At 42.1% G+C, this 22,765-nt stretch overlaps 2 protein-coding genes across 3 annotated transcripts; one reads left to right on the forward strand and one right to left on the reverse strand.

The window, feature by feature from the left end:
- The first annotated feature begins 14,265 nt into the window (after window positions 1-14,265).
- Window positions 14,266-18,857, forward strand: ptafr (platelet-activating factor receptor). The gene is made up of 3 exons (XM_030117679.1): window positions 14,266-14,349; window positions 15,109-15,146; window positions 17,325-18,857. Exons 2-3 carry the CDS (start codon window positions 15,144-15,146, stop codon window positions 18,525-18,527), a joined length of 1,206 nt encoding a protein of 401 aa, XP_029973539.1. The 5' UTR covers window positions 14,266-14,349; window positions 15,109-15,143; the 3' UTR covers window positions 18,528-18,857.
- A 309-nt stretch (window positions 18,858-19,166) lies between these two features.
- On the reverse strand, window positions 19,167-22,519 carry LOC115407302 (uncharacterized). Of its 2 annotated transcripts, none has more exons than XM_030117680.1 (6): window positions 21,974-22,113; window positions 21,812-21,877; window positions 21,059-21,334; window positions 20,025-20,156; window positions 19,917-19,944; window positions 19,167-19,807 (listed from the first exon to the last, which is right to left on the reverse strand). In XM_030117680.1, the coding sequence occupies exons 1-6, from the start codon at window positions 22,020-22,022 to the stop codon at window positions 19,681-19,683; spliced, it is 678 nt and encodes a 225-aa protein (XP_029973540.1). In that variant the 5' UTR covers window positions 22,023-22,113; the 3' UTR covers window positions 19,167-19,680. The 2 variants fall into 2 exon arrangements, with proteins under 2 accessions (XP_029973540.1, XP_029973541.1); XM_030117681.1 differs by lacking the exon at window positions 21,974-22,113 and adding an exon at window positions 22,444-22,519 and having other exon boundaries at window positions 19,169-19,807.
- Window positions 22,520-22,765: the final 246 nt, after the last annotated feature.

A 22,765-nucleotide genomic window follows, 5' to 3' on the forward strand; every position in this document is an offset into this window, starting at 1 on the left:
CTCTTTAGCTGCAACAAATGCTTCATGTCCAGTGATTAATCTACTGAAGTATTAGATGAAAATGAAACATCAAATTGTCCAAAGTGACACAGGAAATAGACATTTTTTCTAATCTGCTCAACCCATATGCCAAGATATGCAATTTATGACCACAGAGGGCAAATCCAAGTGACCTGTTCCTGAGAAATAAATACTACAAGTATGAGACGTCTTCACATTTGTGCTTGAAAAATAACTCAAAAAATTATCAGCTGTCAAAACAGTTGTGTGTCGATTTTAGCACTCAGTGCAGAGATGCAATACGTACATGCACACTGTCACACTGGCGTCTTCATGGCATTAAGCCAGCTTCCTGCCAGTCCACCAATACACAGACAGCAGCTCCAGCTGGCCTGTGTATTGTCAACAGCAGCCTCTGTTCCGGATACAGAGCCGTTTATTGCATTATCTGAAAACACACACACACACACACACACGCACAAAGGATGTGCGCACACGGTCTGTGTGTGGGCTTTAATGCAAGGCTTCCAGAGATCATGATTCATGTGAGCTATTTCAAGGAGGGCCTCCATTTGTAACACCTGCAACATCACTCCACATCATGTATTCACGGGGGGAGAGGGTTACCGAGGCTAAAAGTGAGAGTCCACCACTAATAATAACCAACACCAACACCATCCGGTCCTAATTCCATCTCAGCTATCCATTACAGCTTATTGGGATGTATAGGTCACGCTGCACAGGACATCTGTCTGCTCCTGTGTGCGCTGACTCTACTATTCCCAATTATACTGCTGGGAAGAGATAATTCCAAAGTTTTTACATCAAAACAATTCAAAAAATAGATTTTAAGGCAAAACTGAGAGGACTGGGACAGTTTGTTTAGCCGTCTATGATAAAATTTACACATTTATACATTTGGAGTTGTGATAAAAATGCAACACAAAACTGCAACAGCCTTGCTTACAAACGATTTGACATCAAAACAACTTCATACCAAATTTGCAACAAGTCGCTTGTAGTAGATTTGCAGCAGCTCAATCCTCGGATTAAAAAACAATCAAATCAGCATTAAACTGTGAGGATGATGGGAAACCTGTTCTCCACTTCCCAAGAGATCAACAATGGGATGTAAGAAAGATTTTATTTCCTGAGTTAGAGAAAACATAATGACGCTGGGTTTTGGTGACTGATACATAAACCAAAGTATTTCAACAGATAAATGTGACACATTACATATATAAAAGATACATTTTATGATCTTTGTGGGATTTTAAGTCCTCACTTGAGATGAAAGCTAAGCAGATTTATCATATTGTTGTTTGACTTCTGCTCTATTATAAGGGATTGACTGGGGATTATTTTCCCCCACATTTGCTTCATAAATTACATGAAATATATTCTGCATGGTCATATTCTGTGCAAAAGCAAATACCAAAAACATAAAAAAATGCACATATGGAATATTGAATCAGCATTAAACTTATTGAATTGATTGTCTTCTATTAGTGCATCACAGTTCAACCATATGCAACCATTAATTGCTGCCTTGCCAATGTGTTTTTCCCTGCAGATTTCAAAAATATCAAGGTAAAAATGACTGAATTCATATCGACAACCTCCGATAACAAGTGTTTTTCCATGCACTCAACCAACGACAATATCCAATCTGTTTCCACACATTTGCAGCACATAACGTCAATGTCCTGTAATCCCACACTGAAGTGTGATCGTGCTGCACTAACAGGACGGACTGTGCAGTAATGTTACCACCGACAGGCTGAGTTTCGGCATTCTCTGTGGTTTGGTTCCCCCAGGCAGAAAACCTCAATATTTTAATTTAATCCCTAGAGCTGTCATTTAGCCACTCAGTAATCCCCAAGTCCAGCACTTAGTCTGATAATTACCCTTATTGGACACCCATAATGATTAGTTTTTGGTTTCAGCCAAAGCAGTGCAGGCCAGTTTCAGTGGGCGGTCGCAGCGCTCCGGAGTGGAAAACCAATCATGCATGATATAGTCCTGCTCATAAAAGAAGAGAACGAAGTATGATTATCACTTTGTGTGACAGGCGACAACTCCTGCAGCGGATATAGACAAACTCTTGTCTTTGCGCAGCTTTCACTTCTTGGCTTTAGGGTCCCTGTAACGATTGCAGAGCAGGTGCTGGTGGCGGTGGCCCTCCCGCCGTGTCACAACATTAACGGCCAACTTTCTGCTGAGCAGTCATGTTCAGGGAAGAAGGTCGCAGAGGGCATCTGCTGGGAATAATCCCCCCCCACTCCACCCAGAAAGGCAAATGAACCAAACCCCAAGCTGGGAACATAATTCCACAGGAGTGGAGCTGCACAGATCATCAGGGGAAATTTACACATCATGTCACTCTGCACTTAGCTGCTGCTCTCATCTGATTTTCCCTTTGCATTAGTGTCAACATTTCCAAAGTGACAGTATAAATGGCGCACATTCTCTCCACATGCGGTGCAACAGAAGGGGACCCTTTATTTTCACACATCTACCACCGTGACGAGCTTCCAAACAAGTGCAGCAGAAAGCTGGTATAATCTGCAGCTGGCTGGGAGGGACCTGACTGGAAAGTCATCAGGGATTTTTTTTTTGTCTCCTCCATGTCTGAAACAGGTCAAGGCAGGTCCCCTAGATCTCCCTGCCTGCCTGCTGCAGCTCTTTACGAGCCCCACCTGGCAGATTAGTATTCCACCATCACAACTGGCTTTTTCTCCTGTTTCACACACGAGCACGCTCGTCTGTTAGTGGTCCGGCGAGGGAGCAACAGGGCACGGTACTGTTCAGACTTCACCTCTGCCACCTTGTTTTCAAACCTGTGCATGGAGCCCACAGGCAGCACGAACCCAATCCGGCACATGTGAACGGTCGAACTGAACAAGCATGCTAAAAAAATCAGCCTGGTCGGGCCACGGTTTACAGCTATTTTACTCCTGTGTGAATCTGCCAAGGTTAGTTACATGGTCTAGAAAATCTTGGAAAACTGCAAAATGCTTGATTCTGTATTTGTATTCCAGTCACATAACCCATAAATCTTGACAAGCTGTAGCCACATTTTTTTCTCTCTCTCTCTCTACAGTAGTACTGATGAAAGCCAAGCGCTCACATTCAAGGTTAAATTCTTTGAGGTTATAATATGCCTGGATGCCGTTCAATAACTAAATAACACGTCCAACATTCAGTCTCTTCTTGGAGCTGCCAAATGGCATAACTAATGTCTTAGTTTTTTTTGTGCTACAGATCACAGACCGAACAGGACAAGCCAGGGGAAGCATTACTATTCACTCAAAGGTCTGTGTGCATATTGAATGAGTATTACATGGAAGAGAGACCATCAATGATCCTAGAGTGCTGGGACTTGCAGCTCATGCCCATTAGTTATTGTGAAAAACCAGTTTATACATTCGCTGTATGACAAGCTGCTTTAAAAACAACCACAACATTCATCCATCCGTCTTCGATGCCGGTGGGTGCTGGAGTCGGTCCCAGCTGAGTTCACCCTGAACAGGTTACCAGTCCATCACAAAACAAACACACACGCTCACATTCGCAGGGACTGGAAATTCAAGGTCACCTTTTAACCTCAAATGTGTGTTTCTGGACTGTGGGAGAAAACTGGAGTACCTGCAGAAAACACACACAGGCACAGCTGCAACACACACTGAAAGGCCTCCAGGCATAATCCAACCCTGAGTGCTAACCTCTACAAAACATAACAACGCTTTATAGACATGAAACATGGAAAAACTGAGTTGTATGAATGGACCGGGACAATTTAAAGCTTTAAACCTCTTTGTTTTGAGGCAATCAGGACCAAAACAGTGCATCCATAGCTTTAGCATTCCAGCTTTTGGTACTTAACAGAGGTACTTAACACTTGCAGAAAAAAAATTAAAACACTTCAATTCACTGGTATGAAAATTAAAAAGAAATTCCCAATGATCTAATACAGGGGAAACCCGAAGAAGGCAAGGTACATTTGGAAGCAGTTGAGGGGAAGATAAGGCTGCTGTCATGCAGTGGTCAAACCACTGTGTGTCAGGGGCATGTGCAGGCGACACACACTTCGATTTCTGTTTTCACACTCGATTTCTCTGAACTGACACTCGATGAGCGGTAGTTTGTATGAAAACACTGACGCTACATTGTGCGCAAACATGTAGCAGTCGTGGTGCCAAATGCGTAAAAAAAAAAAAAAAAAACCCTCCTGAAAACGGAGCGACGTGCGCACTAAAGTGAGATGTAAAGGGAACCGGGAGATAATTTAACCAGCTGAGGCTTTCACCGCAGGTCTGGATGCTTCTTTTGGGCTGAAAATCGAGCAGGAGGAGGAAGAAGAGAAGGACAACGGCGAGGACAAGGAGCAGGAGCAGGAGGAGGAGGAGGAGGAGGAGGAGGGCTGAAAAACTTGCCGCAGTTCAGACTTCTGCAGTCCCGACTCAGGAAGCCGGTGTCAAAAAAAATCCCCTAATCCCGTTTCATTTCACTTCCAAACCCACAAGCGCACATACAAATAAAAAGAGTAAAGTTGTTTACCTTGGCGGCTCCCGCTTCGGGTCAGCGAGGGGAAAATAAAAATAATAATAAAAAAAACGCAATGGTTAAATCCACAACTTCAGCCGGGGCTGCGCTCGTGCGGACGGCAGGACGCGCTGCAGCCGGGACAAGTTCATCCACATATTCTCAGACAAGACCAGAGAGGAGGAGGAGGGGGGAGACAGCTTTTCTGCGTCGCCCCCTTTTTCTACCGGTCGCCTTCGTCGCTCCTTTTCCTCTCGGATATCCCCCTCCCTGGTCCGCGTGAGATCAAACCATCACATTCCAGCGCGTCCTTAACAATGAAAAAAGGTGGGTTTTCCTTTTCTCTCGCCGGAGGACCCACCCCCTTTCGGGATGACTCTGCCCGGTCTGACCGCAAAGAGAACGCCCTTCCCGGCTGCGAGGTCCCGCCTCTCCCCCGCCACATAACAGCAGCGACTCCGCCGGTCTGGCCGGGGAGGAGCAGCGGCGCGGCGAGCGCGTGCGGGCTGGAGGGAGAAGACCGCCAATGCGGGTTCCCTCAGTCTGCAGACCCACAGGTGGAAAAAAACAAAAACAAAAATGAAATATAGACTGCAGTGTTGCCACTGCTTGAGTCTGACTCCATTGCATGTCTGCTACAAACAAAATAATATTTTCTATATTAAAAAATACAATTAAAAGTAGGAAAAAAGATTAAAATGATGCTCCTATGGAAATATCTGTATTCCATTACTTCATCCCTTCTTGTTGTGAAAGTATACAGTAAAATAAATAGTGCACATTGTATCTGCATACTTTCATACGTGAAGAAAATACTGAGAAAAGCACTCAAATAATTACAGTAATCAGCAGACTTTCACAATGATACTGAGAATTTGTGCAAATATAAATTTAATGTTAATTGCTAAGATTGTTCCTAAGTACAAGAGAAAATTCTGTCTTTGAAATGAACTTTTGAGTGAAAGTACAAAACTTGAAGTTAAAACTTAAAAGAAATCATAATTCGTGACAGTAATTTGAGAATTATCACAAGAAAGAGTACTGTTAGTATAATAAATACTTAAACAAAATAAAAATACAATGTAATCTTCTAAAAGCAAAATCTAAAAAATGTCAGTATTTTCAACTATATTGTGTAACACACTGTAAGATGCAGCTGATTTACATTACCTGTACAAAAAATATCAAGGTTCAAAGACCATTGCTTATACAAATAATAAAGACTGTACAAGATAACTGTATGATAAACTAATGTAAATATCTATAAAGACTTAAGATATGCAGATAAAATTATTTGATTATCACTTCAGCCTGTGGACGTAGTAGCAGGCTGTGATTATCATCTGAATTGTACTCGAGTTACATTGTATGACATTACTGTCACCACTGTCATATATCAACTGAATAAACGTTCACAGACCTAAAGAAGCTACTTTAGCAGTGATTCAAATGATTTTTGTCTCAGTATACTTTTTTCATAGGGTGTTTATTCATTTGTTAAGTACACACAAATCCAACCCTTACAACTTCAGCATTAAAAAAGTTCAGAATCTACAAAAACATGCCCCGTGATTATAGTTATGCAACAGTTTAATGTTTAACTTAAGGGAAGATGTCTCCTCGAAGAAAAACACGTGATAAACATTTACTGGCTACTTTATTGTGGTAACCTCGCGTAACCTAACGTGACTCCCTGCTGAATTCTGCTGTAACTTTACCTTTTCAAAGGTCACAACTTTCAGTTTTCCTTTGAAATTATAACACAAGTTTTATCTTAACTATATTGTCCACCTTCACTTAAGCTACAAACACATGTGGAGATCAATACATTTGTTATATTCAATCAAATCCCACTTTGAAAACAGTACATTTTCACAGAAGATATTCCATTTTTCTTGATTTGATTAAAACTCATCTAGTCAGTATTATTTATGCCAAGATAATGACGACGTGTTTGTTTAAGATCAATCAGAGATTCTCTTGTACTGTTTTCATTACAACTCTGTGCTGTCACACTCAACAAGTCATTGTTTAGTTATCGTATCAACAGAGATTTCAAAATTGTCTTCTTGTGTTTTTCTCTGTGTTTTGACCTTTTGGAGAAATGAACACACTGACGCCACGGCCGCTCCCGGCCCGTGACGGAGGACAGCGTCAGTCAGCTTTCTGGGTCGTCCAGCAGCGTGAACCGGGCCGTGCCAAATCCTCTCCTTCCCCTGAGTCCAGACTCGGAGCAGCAGCTCATACTCTGTGACCTTCAAAACAGGAACAAGAATGAAGTTGTGCCACCATAAAGGACAGCCTCCCTGCTACCTCTGTACCTGGGCGTGTGTTCCCCTTTCAGCCCTGGTGCCAGCGAGCGTGTCTAGAAGCACTACAGTAATTTAACATAATAACTGGAACAGAGGTGTATTGTCAACTCTGTTATTGCAGCGTGATTACGGCGGGGCAGTGAATTCCTCACTCGGCGTTCATTGTCTCTTGCTGACGTAATCGCGGGAATTATTTTACTGACATGATAATCTACCTCCTGATTCTTGTGAATTTGATGGGCGGCCAGGTGAAGTCGAAAAACAGACACGTGACGAACAGAGAGTGTTAATTTTTCTGAACAGTTCAGATTACGGCTCATGAATCACTAAACACCATCACCATTTTACGACTGCTATGCTATACAGAACAATATCTGTACTTCCTTCTTGCTACTTTACAGTACAAATACAATGTGTGGATGTCAAAGTCTCGTGTTTGTCTTTGAACTCAGATGTGTTTACGGATCGTCTCCGTCAGCTCTTTGTTTGTCACGTACGCCTCTTCTCGAATGGCCATGCCGTTCTAATGGGATCACTCGACATAATGGGCTTGGCAAAGCATAAATAATGTTGTCACTCTCTCCAGGTGGGGAAAGATACCAAAGATACCAAGTAATTAGAGAAACGAGAAGCTTCTGCATGCCAGAGGCATGCCCAGACACCTGAATGCCACAGCAGGAAAGCCAAGCACAGGTGTATATGTGGATTACCTTCAAGTGGTGAACGCACGTGCGTCTTTTACACGCGTTTCTTCAAACGCAAAGGCGCAGGGTAAGAGAAAGAGAGCGAGAGAATGCAAACTTTCCCTGCAGTTTCCAGAGCTACTGGCCTGCTTTACACATTAAAACAACTCTCGATCTATAAAAAAAACAAAAAAAGCAAACCACCAAAAATCCATCAGGGTAATAGAAACAGTGAGACGACATGTAAGTAGAGGCAGGCATGGAAAATGCCTCTTTTTATTCGGATGTGTATCGGTCATGTTTCATCCATCTTGAGAGGTTTGGAGAGGTTTGGCACGTGCACAGACAAGTTCCTGTCGTTTTTGGAATTTGCCATAATGCATCAAATGATAAAAAGGTGAATGCATTACACAGGCTGCAGCCGAACGCACACGGACTGGGTTGCAGGGAATGTAATCCCCTGCTCGGCACGGCGTAGCACACAAGGGCAAGCTGGTTCAGGAAGAGCAGGTTTCTGGCCAACATCCTTCCTAATTGCAAACATCCTTTTACAAGAAACATCGACTTGTTTGTTCCAGTAGGATGATGATGATGAAGATGCAGCACGAAGCGAGACCAAATCATCCAATAAAAACGGTCTTTCGGGAGGAGGCCGACATGGTTGTGCTATCTGCATTCTTGTTTATCTCATCCAGAGTGACCTGCAAAGGCTGCGACATCACATAATCTCTAATAATCCTGCCTGGATCACCGAAAATTACAAGCAGCCAATAGTGCACAGAACACGGTTTAGGTCAATACTCACCTGAAAATAACAGTTTGACTACAAATTCAGCATGTAAGGAATAAAACGAAAGCAAAGTGGAATGATTTTATGTAATAATATGGCTTATACCGGAGCTATCCTACTTTATGTCCTTTATACAGTGGGGATAAGGATTAATGTGCTTAATTCACTGCCCTCTCAGAGTGGGTTATGGCCAGTATTTAAACAGATGTAACCCTGACGGATCAAAATGTGGGGCAGCTTGTCATGAAAGGAAACATGCACTTATCCACTGCCATCAAGCACACGCTAAAGCACATTTTTAAAAGACAACCCCCTCCGTATAGTGTTCACATCAGTCACTGGTACTCTACTTCCAGTGGTTTTTATGATTCAGATTTTTCTGTTTTTCATTTGGAAATACGCAGGATGTCTCATGAGAGGAAAAAAAAAAGCTCCAAATCCTTTGATACGTATTACAAAAAAAACTCTGGTCTTACTGTCAGGTTCTATATCATCTTGAAGTACAGATGCCTCGGCCTGTCTGGTTCACCCTCCCATGGCCCTCTCTTTCTCACTGCAGGGGGACATTCCTCAATCCTCAGCCTCTGGCATGCAGTAAATCTGCCTGGGAGAGAGAGGGGGAGAGAGAGAGAGAGAGAGAGAGAGAGAGAGAGAGAGAGAGAGAGAGAGAGAGAGAGAGAGAGAGAGAGAGAGAGAGAGAGAGAGAGAGAGAGAGAGAGAGAGAGAGAGAGAGAGAGTCTGCCAAAAGGCCTTCTCTGCCAGGCAGGAAGGACATGAAGCAATTTATCAATTTTCACCTTTGTATTTTCCCTTTACTTTGTAGAAGTGCCTTTCCTGTAGAGTCTTCCTATATAAAATATCTGGTGTAAAATAAGGTATCGGCATCTGCTAGAGGTTCACGGTCAAGCTGAGGCGAAGGAACAACTGTAACAGTAAAATTCCACATCCTCCGGTCCGCTCCGTCTGCGCTCAGCTCAGCTCCGGTCCGACCGCCGCAGCAAATACGTTGCTATTTTAATGACTGTAGCTGATTTCATAGCCTCCGTTCTGCTCCGGTCCGCTCCGGTCCGCTGCGCTCCGCTCCGCTCCGTCAGTCCAAAATAGAGCCGAGGTCTATTTTTCTCTCCGGTCCGGTCCGTCAGGTCTCCGTACGCATAAATTTCCACAGTTCAGATGCACCAAACAGGAAAGAGAACTCCAACAACCTCCGGTTTTATACAAAATAAAATCATTTTGTCTTTATTAAAAACTTTAAACTGTTAAAAGACTTTTTTTTTTCCGTCACATTAATTGTCGGATATATCACGAATAGACATACCATGCTGATTAAAATATACACTTTAAAAAGCGGGCAAACAAAAATTAAAGCACACTATCAAATTTTATTTGACAAACTTCTGTTTTGCCTGTAATCAAGCTATAGTCGAACGTTTCTGAATGTTTACACAGCTGCATATACGGCCCATTTGCAGGCTATTGTCCATAAATTTCGTGTTTTCTACAAAATACATAGCCTATTCAGGACCGTGTATGCATTTTATTCTGAAAGGCCCGAATGTCAACATCCTGTTGCACGAAATTCAGCGTGTTGAAGCACAACAACCAGCATGAAGAGATGCTGATTTTGGAAGTGGAGAATCATAAAATTTTATATGACCCCATCATCCTTTCTACAGGATGTACAGAGAAAGATGCCAGTGTGGCCCAGACTGCTCAGCTTTTGGAGGTCGATGTGAAATAGCGCATGCGCTGCTCTGCTTCTCCGGCCGGGCGGAATAGAGACGCAGCGGAGCAAAGCGCACGCTGTGGGTTTTGAACAGACGGAGCGGTCCGGAGCGCAGCGGTCCGGAGCTGAGCGGAGCAGAGACGCACGCAGTGGAATTAAGCAGTAAGAAGGTGATAATGGGACGAGGAGAGCTCCTCACAGGCAGCTCCCTCGCTTCCTGCATCCCTGCATGGCTCTGACTTGTGATTACACAGCTCTTCCAGGTGAACTGTAGCTATCTCGTAAAAAAAAAAAAAAAAAAAGAAGAAAAAAAAGTCTTTGAGCTCCTGGCAGCATTCCCTAGTTTTAGTCTCTGCACACCTGGACTAAAGGTACAACCAGGATACCCCGACCTGACCTGTGCAGTGGTGCAGAACATCAATCCCCTCATCCACATCTTTATGTGGCTTTATCTATTCTATGGTCTTAACAGTGACAGCGGGTGAGTTCAAGGACATTTTTTTGGACTGGAGGAGTAAACTGGAGGACCCAGAGAGAATATGCAAACTCCAATTAAAGGTAGACCAAACCTGGACTGTATTCTTGCTGTGAGACAGAGCTGCTAAGTTCTGGTTAGCATTGCTAACCACACATCAGTGTACAACTTAAAAAGAGAACATTTCAAGACTCAGAAGTTTAGATTTTGGTTCACTGAAGGGCAGTTCAAAATTTATGATTATTTTTTTTTTAAATGTAATTCAATCTATACACTCATGGAATAAATTTTTTTTAAAACCTTTTAAATAGCTTTTCATGCATGTTGTGCTAATGCGTCCTGATTTTCATGTAATGGCCTGGACAGATAATTTTACCCTACAATATTTTATGAACTGACAGGAGTTGAGCTAATTGATTTGTGCCACCATGTGTTGTCCAGACCGATGATAACCAGCAGTTCAGACGACAGATCAATAGAATTTATGTCTGTTTAGATTTTTCTCCAGGTCACACCATTGGTAAGAAAGGCCTGATGTGGGTCGAAACTAGTGTTTGTTCTGCTTGATAATTCTCCATCCAGCAGCTGGTTCAGTTTAGAATTAAGGGCGGAAACCTTGAGAAACTTTATTATTCCGTTTACAAGAGACAAAATCCTTCAGGTTAGCTGTTAGCTAGCAGAGTTAGCCAAGCTGACTACTTCTCATTGTCTCTATTGTGCAAAGAGAGTAACAAAGTTGTAACAGGTTTCCCATGTGGAAATTAAGAGAATACAAGTACACTGCTGCAGAACTTGCGTAGTAATCTGTACCTGGATTACCACTTGTTTTTGTACAAATGAGAGAAAACTGGTCTACAGAAGGAAGGGCAATCATGCAAACTGCATACAGAAAAGTCTCCAGGGCTGGCATTTTGGGAATTTCTCATACTAACTTGAAAGTGCTAACCGCTACACCACTGTGCAGACCAAAACATCATTTACATTAGCATGAACGAAGGGCACAGTAACACACGGCAAAGCTCCAAACGCATGATGAAGACAATATTTAAGAGTAAATGAAATAACAGAGACAAGACCAAGGAAAAAAGATGGACCAGCAAAGCATGCTGGGTATGAAATGTGATGACACTTGGAAAAGTAAGTACGATACAGTAGCTGTAAGTTGGACCATTCCAACCACCCTGCATGTCTCTGGACTGTGAAGGAAACACCCCTCCTGACTGAGGATCCCCACATGGGCAGCATGCAAACTCCACACAGAAAGGCCTTTCCAGTCACTGTATGCACTTTATTCAAAACCAGGAGGCACCTAAGCACCATACCGAACCACATCTCCCATACAGTGCTCTCCATTTCATGACCGGGACAAATCCATGCGACTTACAGTGGAATCTTTCTGAATCCCCACCCAGACCTTGGGCAACAAGTTGCATGTGAAAAGATTTTTTTACAGCGCGAGCCTGAATACCCCAGTGGCGATGGCACAGCGTGTCTGGCTCTGGCAGCCATGCAGGGCACAACCACCAAAGAGCTCTGCTATCTTGTTCCACTGCCAAGCCATAATAACAGCAATAAGGTTGAGGAGGCTCGTTAACCTTAATCTAGGAATTACACTGTGGCACCAGCGAGAGGGGGACGTGTTGTGCTGTGTGCTCGTACACAGGGGCTGGAATTAAACCTTCACCACAGAGGGGCTGCTGCTGCTGCTTTGAACTACCCAGAGAGTATGAATATTGGTTGATGCAATGCAGGCAGGGATGCTGAGGGCCTCACTCAGACACAGGTTTGACAGAGGACACTGCTTTCGTTCATTAGTCTCTACCGCCCTCTCATGGATAAAGCTCATCATTGCTTACTTGAACAGAAACCGCAAGAAACGACCTCCACTAAGGTCTGAAAGAGCTCAACTGGATCTTTATTTTGTCATTCTTTATTTAAATATTCCCTTTTGCTCATTCCTAGGCAAAATTCTCAACATGCAAAACTATGTTGAATTAACTGTTCTGCCAATACTTAAAATTACTGTTCAAACCATTCAAAAACTCAATTTTTGTAGCCAATAAATGTTTTTTTTTTTAACCAAAACTTAGTAACATACTACAGACGTCTACTGACAAAGCAATTGAAAGTGGTTAAACATATCTCGAGTTCTTGAAAGAGTACTTTGAACTTTTACTTCACTATATTTGCCCGACATAAGAGAAGCTGTGGTTGAAGTACAAATTTTCCCTTTGCTGGTTTCAGTTTGCAATCAGCATAAGCACTTACTGCACCTCATTATACGCTTTAAACGCGTGGCGGTTACTGGAAAACTGCTCAGATGAGTATAATAGATAACTTTTTATCCAGTAAATAACCAAGGAGCACAACAGAGAGTCAGTAATTTGTGTGTGTGTATGTGTTTGTGTGTGTTGCCATGTGATTTTCTATAATGATTTAACATCAACTGCAAAAAAGGGAAACTATATTACAAGGTGCCAGTTATGTGTCCTGCAAAAACTGATTTTCCTCTGCCAGGTATGGAACGTAAACACACACATCTGGTGAACTAGCGTACTTATATATAAGGAACAATGAGGGCGGACTAATGACAGTGAACTAAATATCAATGTCACAAATGTCACATCTGTACTGATGCAAGCCGTTTCCATCATTCTGACTAATAGCTCTGATCACGGCCCACTGAGTCAGAAAGCAGGTTTAGTTAGATACCCGATGATGTCTGTGTATTTACAGACTGTAATGAAATATATAATTTAGGGGTTAAACATAAAAACCAAAGTTGAAGGATCTTTGGTTTTAAATTTGTGGCAAATTGAAGCTGTTGTTGAGGCCAGTTCAACTTTGCAGGGATTTGATGATCAGAGAAAAGAAAAGCTTATTATAAAACTCGAATGAGACACACGGTGAGCCAAGGGGATTTCCATTAACTTCTTGGTGGGATAATTGAAAGTGAAAGCTAAGTAAATGAATTGCTACAAACACGACTGAAAGTAAAAGGAAGAGATCGGCTCCATCATCCTGTGACCCCAAATTGTATGAATCAGAAAGAGAAAATAGATGTTTTCAGTTTAAGTTATAGTTCGTGTCTCCCGCTTATTTTCATGTGTTCAAACTCTGTCTGGATTACCATTGATTGTTGCCATCTAGGCCGCTTTTCCTTGTCTGTGTGTGTGTGCGTGCGTGTGCGTGTGCGTGTGTCTTGTTAATGCTGCCCTGTGTTCCCCTTGTCAGCATTCCTCCTCTGTTTCGTTCACATCTTCTTTTCACTTCACATTTGAAGAAGACTTCTGCTTTAGATTTCACAAGGTTCGCTTTTAATTCCTGATTTCTTTCCGTTTCTGTCTTCAAAAGGCTCCCCCCATCAAACAGCTGAGCAATTCATAAACATTAAAGATGACAGATATTTAGGTTGCTTTCCTTTATAAGAACTTGTATTTTAAGAGGAGAAGGGAATGAGGAGGTTTGGAGGAGGGATATCACTGAAAAATCCCTGAATTGATCAACCTTCATGTCTCCATTTCCCGTAAGTTATTGTCCTATAAAACCAGACAACGGGAAATCAGCTCAAACTCCAAGATTGCTCAAAAGTGGGCGTCTCCTTTAGATCGGACTGACAGAGACGAATGTGTGAACATCTGAGTGAATGTCTTACAACATAGGAGGCTTTCCTGAAGTTCACTCCTCCCCTTTCTTGAACACTTGGAACCACTTCATCTGTCTTGACTCACACACACTCACACACACCCTGACTTCAGCTGAGGACACTAGAATGTGTTTGCATCCAGAAGGCCTTTTTAAGGGAGTTAATCAGTCTGGTAAGTTTATAAGCTTCATGGAGTTTAATCTTTCTTCTTCTTTTTCTTCCAATAATTACTATCAATCGATGAACCTTTTATGAAGGCTGTTTACTTTACTAGTACCAGACTTATAAATATCCTGTAGAGCAAATAAACATAACAATTTTATAATCAAAATCATTCATTTCACAGTAAAAGGCCTAACAGGCAGTGTGGAAAAATATTTGTCTTAAAAGGAAATGTGATGAAACCATAATTAAAAAAGGATATATTACATTATAACATGCCAGCTTTGTTCTTTGTCTGTTCCTTTTCTTGCCAGTTGGTAACTTCTGAGCTTCTGAGAAATACAAGAAGAGGCAGGAAAAAAGTTGTGATGTTTGTTATTTCTGTGCTATTTCTTGTAACGACATGAATATTGAAGTGTTTGGCCTCATTGTAATAGCAAAGCATCTCATCTTCCTGGTCAGAAATTCATACATCTTAAAAAATATAAATATTTTTAGGATGTTCTTCAACACAAGCACTGTACACAGGAAACAACACAAGTGTTTTTATTTAAATCCCCACACATAAAGTCATGTTTAATTCCATAAACAATCACTAAGGAGGTTTAACAACTATTTAGATGGTTTAAGAACTTGAACCAGTGAAATATATGTGAAGTTTCTCAGTTTTAACCTGCATTGCAAGAGATTTGATTGTATAACTTTCATGTAATTGTGGATCTTCATACTGACTTTAAAGTGTTCTTTGTTTTCCTGTTTTCCTTTACAGGCTAACAGGTTTCAACACGTCTAAAGAAAAGAAATATGGTAAGCCCAGTTTTTGTTTCTGCTTAAGTTTTTTTTTTTTTTTTTCTTTAATTTAATGTAGCTTGACTCCTTGCTTTTTATCTCATGTCTGGAATGCTTCTTTATCTGGTTGGCACACATCCACTGAGAAACAACCACATGAAAACCTGGTTCAGTGCTTAGCAGCATTAAAACGCAGATTAATGTGGTTTATTCCCAGCAGTGCTCCCAGTTTAAGTGATGTGCATGTTTAAGAAACAAGTTTATTTACAATAAGATTCATGATCTTAGTGTGATTCATTGCACCATACGAATTACTTTCCCCCTTCTAATCTGACTCCAGTCAGTCTGACATCTGAAGTGTGCAGATACTTTAATTCAGGATTAATCTGATACTGGGATTTTTAAGTGCGTGTGGATAAGCTTTATGCTTAAATTTGAGACTTTCTAATGTTTTCCCCATCATAAGATTGCTGTTGGGATTCACGAGAAATAAAAAGAACGGCTCTTTTTTGTTTACAAGATTAATTTAATCTTGTTTGCTCCACCTCCGTGGGATAGAATCCTCTTTTCACTTTCAATGATCTCAACTGCACACGACAAATTCAGTGCTATAAAACTTGTGGTTTCATGAAATCATGTATCATTTTACCTCCCACTTATTTTTTTAAAATAATTGTTTCTATCAACAAACAAACAAACAAAGTAAAAACATGTTGTTAAAAGATGGTCCCATTACCTCTCTTTGACTGGATGAGGTGCCGGACACTGATATGGCGACTTACATTGCACGCCACCACAATTTTCTTAAGAATAAACTGCTGTGATCACCAGGGGGATGTTGTGGTCACTGGTTTCTGGTTTTTCTGTGTTGCGTTGGAAATATTGCGTTTAGTTATGTTACACAGTGGCCAACATGTTTTTTTTTTTTAAACCTACTAAAGAATGTTAGTAAAAACAAAGCAAACAAACACAGAACGAACAGAAGAGACACAGAATGTGACACGAAGGACATGAAAAACCAGAAAACTGCAGCGTGTAATATACCTTTATATAGTGTAGTGTTCAGTGTGGTGTTGGGATTCTTAGAAAGGATTCGCAGTTAGGCTTTCACCTTTAAACAATACACAAGTGTTGAACTGAACTCTGTAAGACGAGAGTCATCAGTCTCTCGAGGACAACATAAAGGCTTCTGAAAGTGTTCAAGGAAACAGCAAGAGGAAAATCGAAGAGCGCTTATTGGCTGATTTTAATTAAAGGAGTACTGAAAGCAGCCAGAACGAAAAGAACAAAAGGGAAGTCTAAAAAGGGAAGAACACAAATGAGAAGATGTGAAGATAAAAAGAAAGGGAACTTGCAGAACACTGTTGGTTTTTCTTCTGTGAACACATGAGCAGACGTGACAAGGTGGATATCCGATGCACAGAGCGGTTTTTACTCTGGGTAAAGTTTTAACCAGCAGATTGTGTTTTTTGTCTTTATCATCGTCCCTCAAATCCCCTTAGCTGTATGCTAATCAGCTTCGTCTTGTACCAGATAAATGAGCATTTTCAGCGTCTAATTAGTTTCCTGTTTTTACTTCACAATGAAATTCCAAATACTTGATTGTTATTGAGCAATAATAATTTGTGATAAAGCTGCTGAACCTGTTCTACAGTCCTTCATGTTGTGAAAAGAATAAAATCTGAAATCCAGAGTTTTTTCAGCTCAAACTCTTTGAGACTCTTCCTTTTCAAGAAATGTCACATTCGACACAGCTTTTTGCATCTAATCTCAGAAGCTGCTTTTTGCATAGATTCTAATTTAAAGCTGCAAAAGGGCCAGTTCCATGTACGGATGGTTAACCATGTTTGAAAACTTTTCTTTATTTTGAAGTATCTTTGTTGAGCATTAAGATTTCAACACTATATAAGACAATTTTCAATCTTGAACTAGAATTTAGTAAAAGAAAACATGTAGAAATATAACAAAACTAATAAAAACTTCAATGAATATTTTATAAAGGAAACCGATATTAAAAAAAACCCAATAAGAACCAGCTGGATTTGAAAATCAAAGGTCAAAATGAAATAAAAACTAAGACTAATGCTAAATCAAAACACATTTGAATCATTTAAATCACTCCTAAAGGACAAAACATGGAACAATAACTGAGAAAACGCTTCTCATACTGACTTGAATATAATTTGTGTTTCACAGACTGAAATGCTGACAGCAACAGAAGCAGCTGGCGCGATGACGATGTCCCATGTGACCACCTCGTCTCCGGACAACTCCACCTTCCTGGACTCTGAGTTCCGATATGTCCTCTTCCCGGTGGTCTACGGCATCATTTTCATTCTGGGGGTCTTCGCCAATCTCTACGTCCTCTTCGTCCTGCGCTGCCTCCGTGAAGCCAGGGCCATGGGCGAGATCCGCATCTACATGACCAACCTGACCATCGCCGATCTCCTTTTCGTCGCCGCTCTCCCGTTCTGGATCGGCTACTACAGCCGCCGCGGGAACTGGATCTTCGGGGACTTCATGTGCAGGCTGACGGGATCCTTCTTCTTCATCAACACCTACGGCACCATCCTCTTCCTGGCGGCCATCAGCGTCAACCGGTACTGGGCCGTGACCCGGCCCCTGGACGTGGCCTCCTCGGACCACCGGCGCCGGGGGATCGTCGTGTGCGTGGTCATCTGGCTGTTCACCCTGGCGATGTCGGTTCCTCACCTGGTCTCGCCGGGGACCCACATGGACAACAGAACGGCGGACAATGTCACCCGCTGCTTTGAGGGCTACCAGAATGAGGACGATCATCAGAAGAAAACAGTGGCAGTGACTCACTTTTTGATCATCAGTCTGTTTTTGGTTGTGTTTTTCCTTGTGGTGGTGTGCAATTTCCTGATCGCTCGAGCGCTGCTTGCTCAAGGCCCCCCGCTGTCAGGACTTCAGTCTGCAACGTATTCATCGAGGAAATCCAACAGGACCATGTCCACGTCTGTCGTAAAACCCAGAGGGGTTAAAAGGAGGGCACTGCAGATGCTGTGTTCGGTGGTCGGTGTTTTCGTCCTGTGTTTCCTGCCTCACCACATACTTCAGGGCTTCTGGACCCTGGCGGTGCTGCAGATCGAGGAGGGCTGGGGCCACGTGGACTGGGACCCGGAAACCCGTCAGCTGCTCAACGACGCCCACCAGATCACCCTGGTTCTCATGGGCCTCAACTGCATTCTGGATCCGGTGGTTTACTTTTTCGCCACGAGGAAGTTTAGGAGGTTTATCACGGAGCACATGAAGAAGCTGGCAAAGGGGGAGGGATGCTCGCAGACGGTGAACTCGCAGCTCTCCATGGACAGCAGGAATCCGAGCCAGAGACTCCAGAGCGAGCAGCCCAGGGAAGACGGACACCAAGACTTGTAAAAACATGCTCATGCTCATCGACGTTCCTCATGCTGCTGGTAAAGCATGAAACAAACGGTATTTTTAGCACCTTTTGAGACTGTAAACAGCTGAAGTGTTTGCTGGTTTCACACATTCAGATCTGCAGTGAAGACACTGGAGGGTGTGGTCTCTCACACACACGTCGTGGTGACACGCAGTGTGTGGATGCTGAATCAGAATTAAAGCTGTTCCTGTGTGAAGTACGAGCTGGAAAGCAGAAGTTTTGCAAACAGAAGAACAAAATGAAAAAAAGAAGAAGAAAAAAATTGAGCATAAAAAAACAACAGTGACTCTAAAAAAGATTCAGCAAGGCCATGAAATTAAAATGTGTTTTTCATAAATCCACATAAAATGTTGTCCGAGGCCACAATCATGACGTCCACATATCTATTCAGAGACTTTATGCCCCTCTTTTAGGTGTAAGGTAGTAAAATACACATCCTCTCACACGTCAAATGCTTGTTATTGCACCAGTAAAATATGTGGTAATAAGATTGCTGTCTCCGCCTCTGTGAAGGTACCTTTTTTTTTTTTTTTTGTCTGGGCAAGTTATTTCCGGTATTGTGACACCAGGGAACAGAAGTAATAACGCCTGAGCTACGTTTCCCCCTCCGGCATCCGATATTGTGACACTGCATCTGTGTGTCATGGTGAAAATCCTGTGATTCACCGATTCACAAAGACAACCAAAGCTTTGCATTCTTGTGCTATTAGCTGCACACATTTTACACAGTTCTTTATATTTATTGAGAGTTTATTCAAGCAGCAAAAAATAAAAAAAGGATTTTTGATGGACATTTTTTATTTAGTGAATCAGTTTTTTGTACCAAAACGTTGTTGTTGTGTTTTCTTTATGTTGGAAAAGAAAGCTACTTTTTGAAACGCACAAAGCTGTCTTTATTAATGTTTAAATATGTTTTATTTGTGATACCGTTGGATCTAAAAACAGCATCAATGAGGAGAATTGACGTGTGTACAATTTCAGGACCACAGAAAAAAACTTTACATTCCAGACGTCTCAGTTTAAACAGAAAAGTCTGAAGTTACTTAACTTTACTGTGAAATAAATGGCTCTTTTTAGATCATAAGTCCGCTTTGTGTTGCACGCCTCCTCTTGCCGTCGCGTCGCCGTTCAGGACAGACTTGAGTACACGCTGTCGTCCGCCATGCTGTTGGGATCCAGGTCACTGTAGGCCGGGTTGCTGTTTGTGTAATTCATGTACACGTCGCTCTCGATGCCCATGTCAGGCAAACCTCCCCTGGCGTGCAAAGAAATGCTGTCAATTCATGAATCAAGCTCAAACAATAATTAAATAAATAAATAAATAAATATATATAAATAATGCATGCTTTTCTCTCTTAACTTACTTTGTTGTAGTCCCAGGTCCAGTGAAACCTTGAATAGCCAAACAGAATTGAAACTAAATCTCTGAACATTTGTGATCCAGCTCAAAGTGCTCGATGGGGCTTCCTTACTTTTGGCCGCAGGACTGGAGGAGGTGTCTTTCTGGTCAAACCTTTTCCAGAACATCCAGAAGAGTATACCGAGGGTGATGATAAAGGTCACAATGGAGAGGATGAAGGCCACTATTCCTAATCTCTCACCCACTAAAGTCACGGAAACAGCACAGAATCCAGTCGTGGGTTAAATGTCACATTACAACACAATGATACGTCATCAAAAAGAAAAAAAAGCATAGAAGATGGATAGAATGAATTAATCCTTCGTTATTTTCAACTGGCAGCACTGCACTGCAGGCCAGAGATTCCAGCTGACGTGTAGAATTTGACAATTAAAGGTGCTGTAGGCAGGATTCCGCATCTCCGCCATCTTGCTTAGGGTTACCAAAGCAAGATGGTGATTTGACCCATCTAAGATGGCCATTTGAAACCCAGCACAGCCAATCCTGTCCTGTTTTCTCTGACATCATGCCCTTACGCAAGTTAAGCCCCTCCCACAAGAACGTGGGACAAACGCCCCTCGACCAATCACGGTTAGAGCCTCATGGGCTCTTCTGATGGGTCAAAGATACCTGGAGCTGTCGAGATTCCTTTTCAGCTCAGAACAGAGACAGACGGAAACGCTGCGCCCTCGCGATAGTGCAGTTATGCTACACTCCTAAAGGAGTATCAGTGGATACTCTAACATTTAATCCAAAGAAAACACAGAAAAATTAGCATTGACTAGCAAAATCCTGCCTACAGCACCTTTAAACAGCTCAGCTCTCACGAGGGGCTGCAAATGTAACCATGGAGAGTTAAATAACTGGAACTGTGTTATATCACTTTGGAACAGTATAAAATGTCCAGTTTGTTACTGCCAGAAATAGTGGTGGTATTACAGTAACAGCAGCTGGGAAAAACAGTATTCTCAGTCCTGTTTGTAAATATTTCAAAGGATACTGACTACTATTGACAAAGATATTGAGGAACAGTGTCATGAGGATTTCACTCTTTTTTTCTTATAGAAGTGCAGTAAAAAAAAAAAAAAATCAAAGCCGAAGACCAACCTGTTGTTTGTATGGAGATGATAATGACTGTGTGGGTGTTACTGCCTCTTGTCTGACCACCGAGGATGGAAACGTGGCAGCTGTACTCCCCGCTCTGCCCCGGCTCAGTCAGGACCAGTTCTGAACTGGACTGGTCATGCAAGTCATTACCCCAGCGTCTCCAGGACCAAGTGACGTTGGCTGGCTTGGGCGCTGCTCTGCAGTGCAGACTGACCTTTTGCCCCGCCACCACCGGGTAGTCTGGTGTGGCCTCCAGCAGCACTGAAGAGATTGCCACTATGCAGGACAGACAGACAGAGGGGTGGGCGATGGGTGAAGAAACGAGGAGGCAGAGACCACAGGAGAATGCTGCACACTGCGAACGGGAACAAGCTATATCATGATTCAGGGTTTCAGGACTGAGCTCAGTCTAGTTCTAGTTCTAGCTCTCCTGTTGTGAGCAACATTCAGCTGATAACCTCTACTTGGTGTGATATAAAAATGTTCTCTGTCATGTGAAGACATTTTTGTCTTTGGAGACATAAATATTTTCACTAAAACGATTAAAGGTTACTGTAAATGCACCTCTTTGGGAGTGAAAACCAACAGCTTTTACAATGATAGGATGTTATTTTCACAGATTTAAGTCCATCTATTTAGGTCAAACTGTCTCCGAATGTTGATAAATCTTGCAGTGGAGCAGATACATCATGAAGAGCCACCTGATAACCGTTACAAGATACCCCCCCTAAAAAAATACACATTTAATATTACCTTTTGTTGTCATAATTTTTGGATTTGTCTGAGGAATACTGGTCGAATTGACTGTCGTTGGTTCAACTGCAAAAAAAGTAACAGTCAGTATAAATGAAGCTCAACCATTAATCTAACATAGAAATGTTCTGATCTTTGACAGGCACATAAGTCTTCACTCACCTGAGCTCTCACAGAGGAGGAGAATGAGAAAAAAACAAAGCGGCAACATGTTTGACCAAAAACATGTCCAGTGACTAACAGCGAGAGGAACGAACACTGGAATATGTACGTATCAAGGTGAGAATGGGGGAAGTATGAGACAGGGAAACGAAACGAGGGGAAGTTTCAAGTTCAGTTTTTTCAGGTAATTAAAAAACTAAAAACATTCAATCGCTCAGTATCAATAATTAGTATTCAGCCAAATAAATATAGATCACTGAAGGTTGTGATTAGACCCAGCGTCACCTCGAATTTAATAACCCGCAGGTAAAAAACAGCACATCAGAGTTTTCAGAGCCGGCGGGTAAGTCTATCAGCCTCTCAACACGCCGGGTTTGAAGCTCATCTCCTCTGATCGTGGTCACCTTCAGGCGCGCTGCGATGACGGCTCAGATTGCTGCTGCCGGACAGTTTGACACCAGACGTCTCACCTGAGGCAAACACTCACTGCCGGGGCAGGTCAGGAGGGCCAAGCACATCCACTTCGCTCATTTTAGCACAGACACCGCATGCAGAAATATTTCTAGGGGAAATGACACCAGTAACTTCCCCCCTTGAAAATTGGATCCTTCAGAAACAAAATATACTTGTGATAAGTCAAGAAGCCATTTTCATGAGCATGAGCCATTACAACACATTGTCCTCCATTTAAATATGTTCAAAAAGGTTTAGGTTTGTAGATTTTTATGCATTTTTTAGGACATGAGATGCTTTTTATTTCAGATTTGTCTGAGAGTTCACAACACATCTGTT

The sequence above is a fragment of the Salarias fasciatus genome, chromosome 19 (genome assembly GCF_902148845.1).
Source record: "Salarias fasciatus chromosome 19, fSalaFa1.1, whole genome shotgun sequence".
NCBI classification, from domain to species: domain Eukaryota; kingdom Metazoa; phylum Chordata; class Actinopteri; order Blenniiformes; family Blenniidae; genus Salarias; species Salarias fasciatus.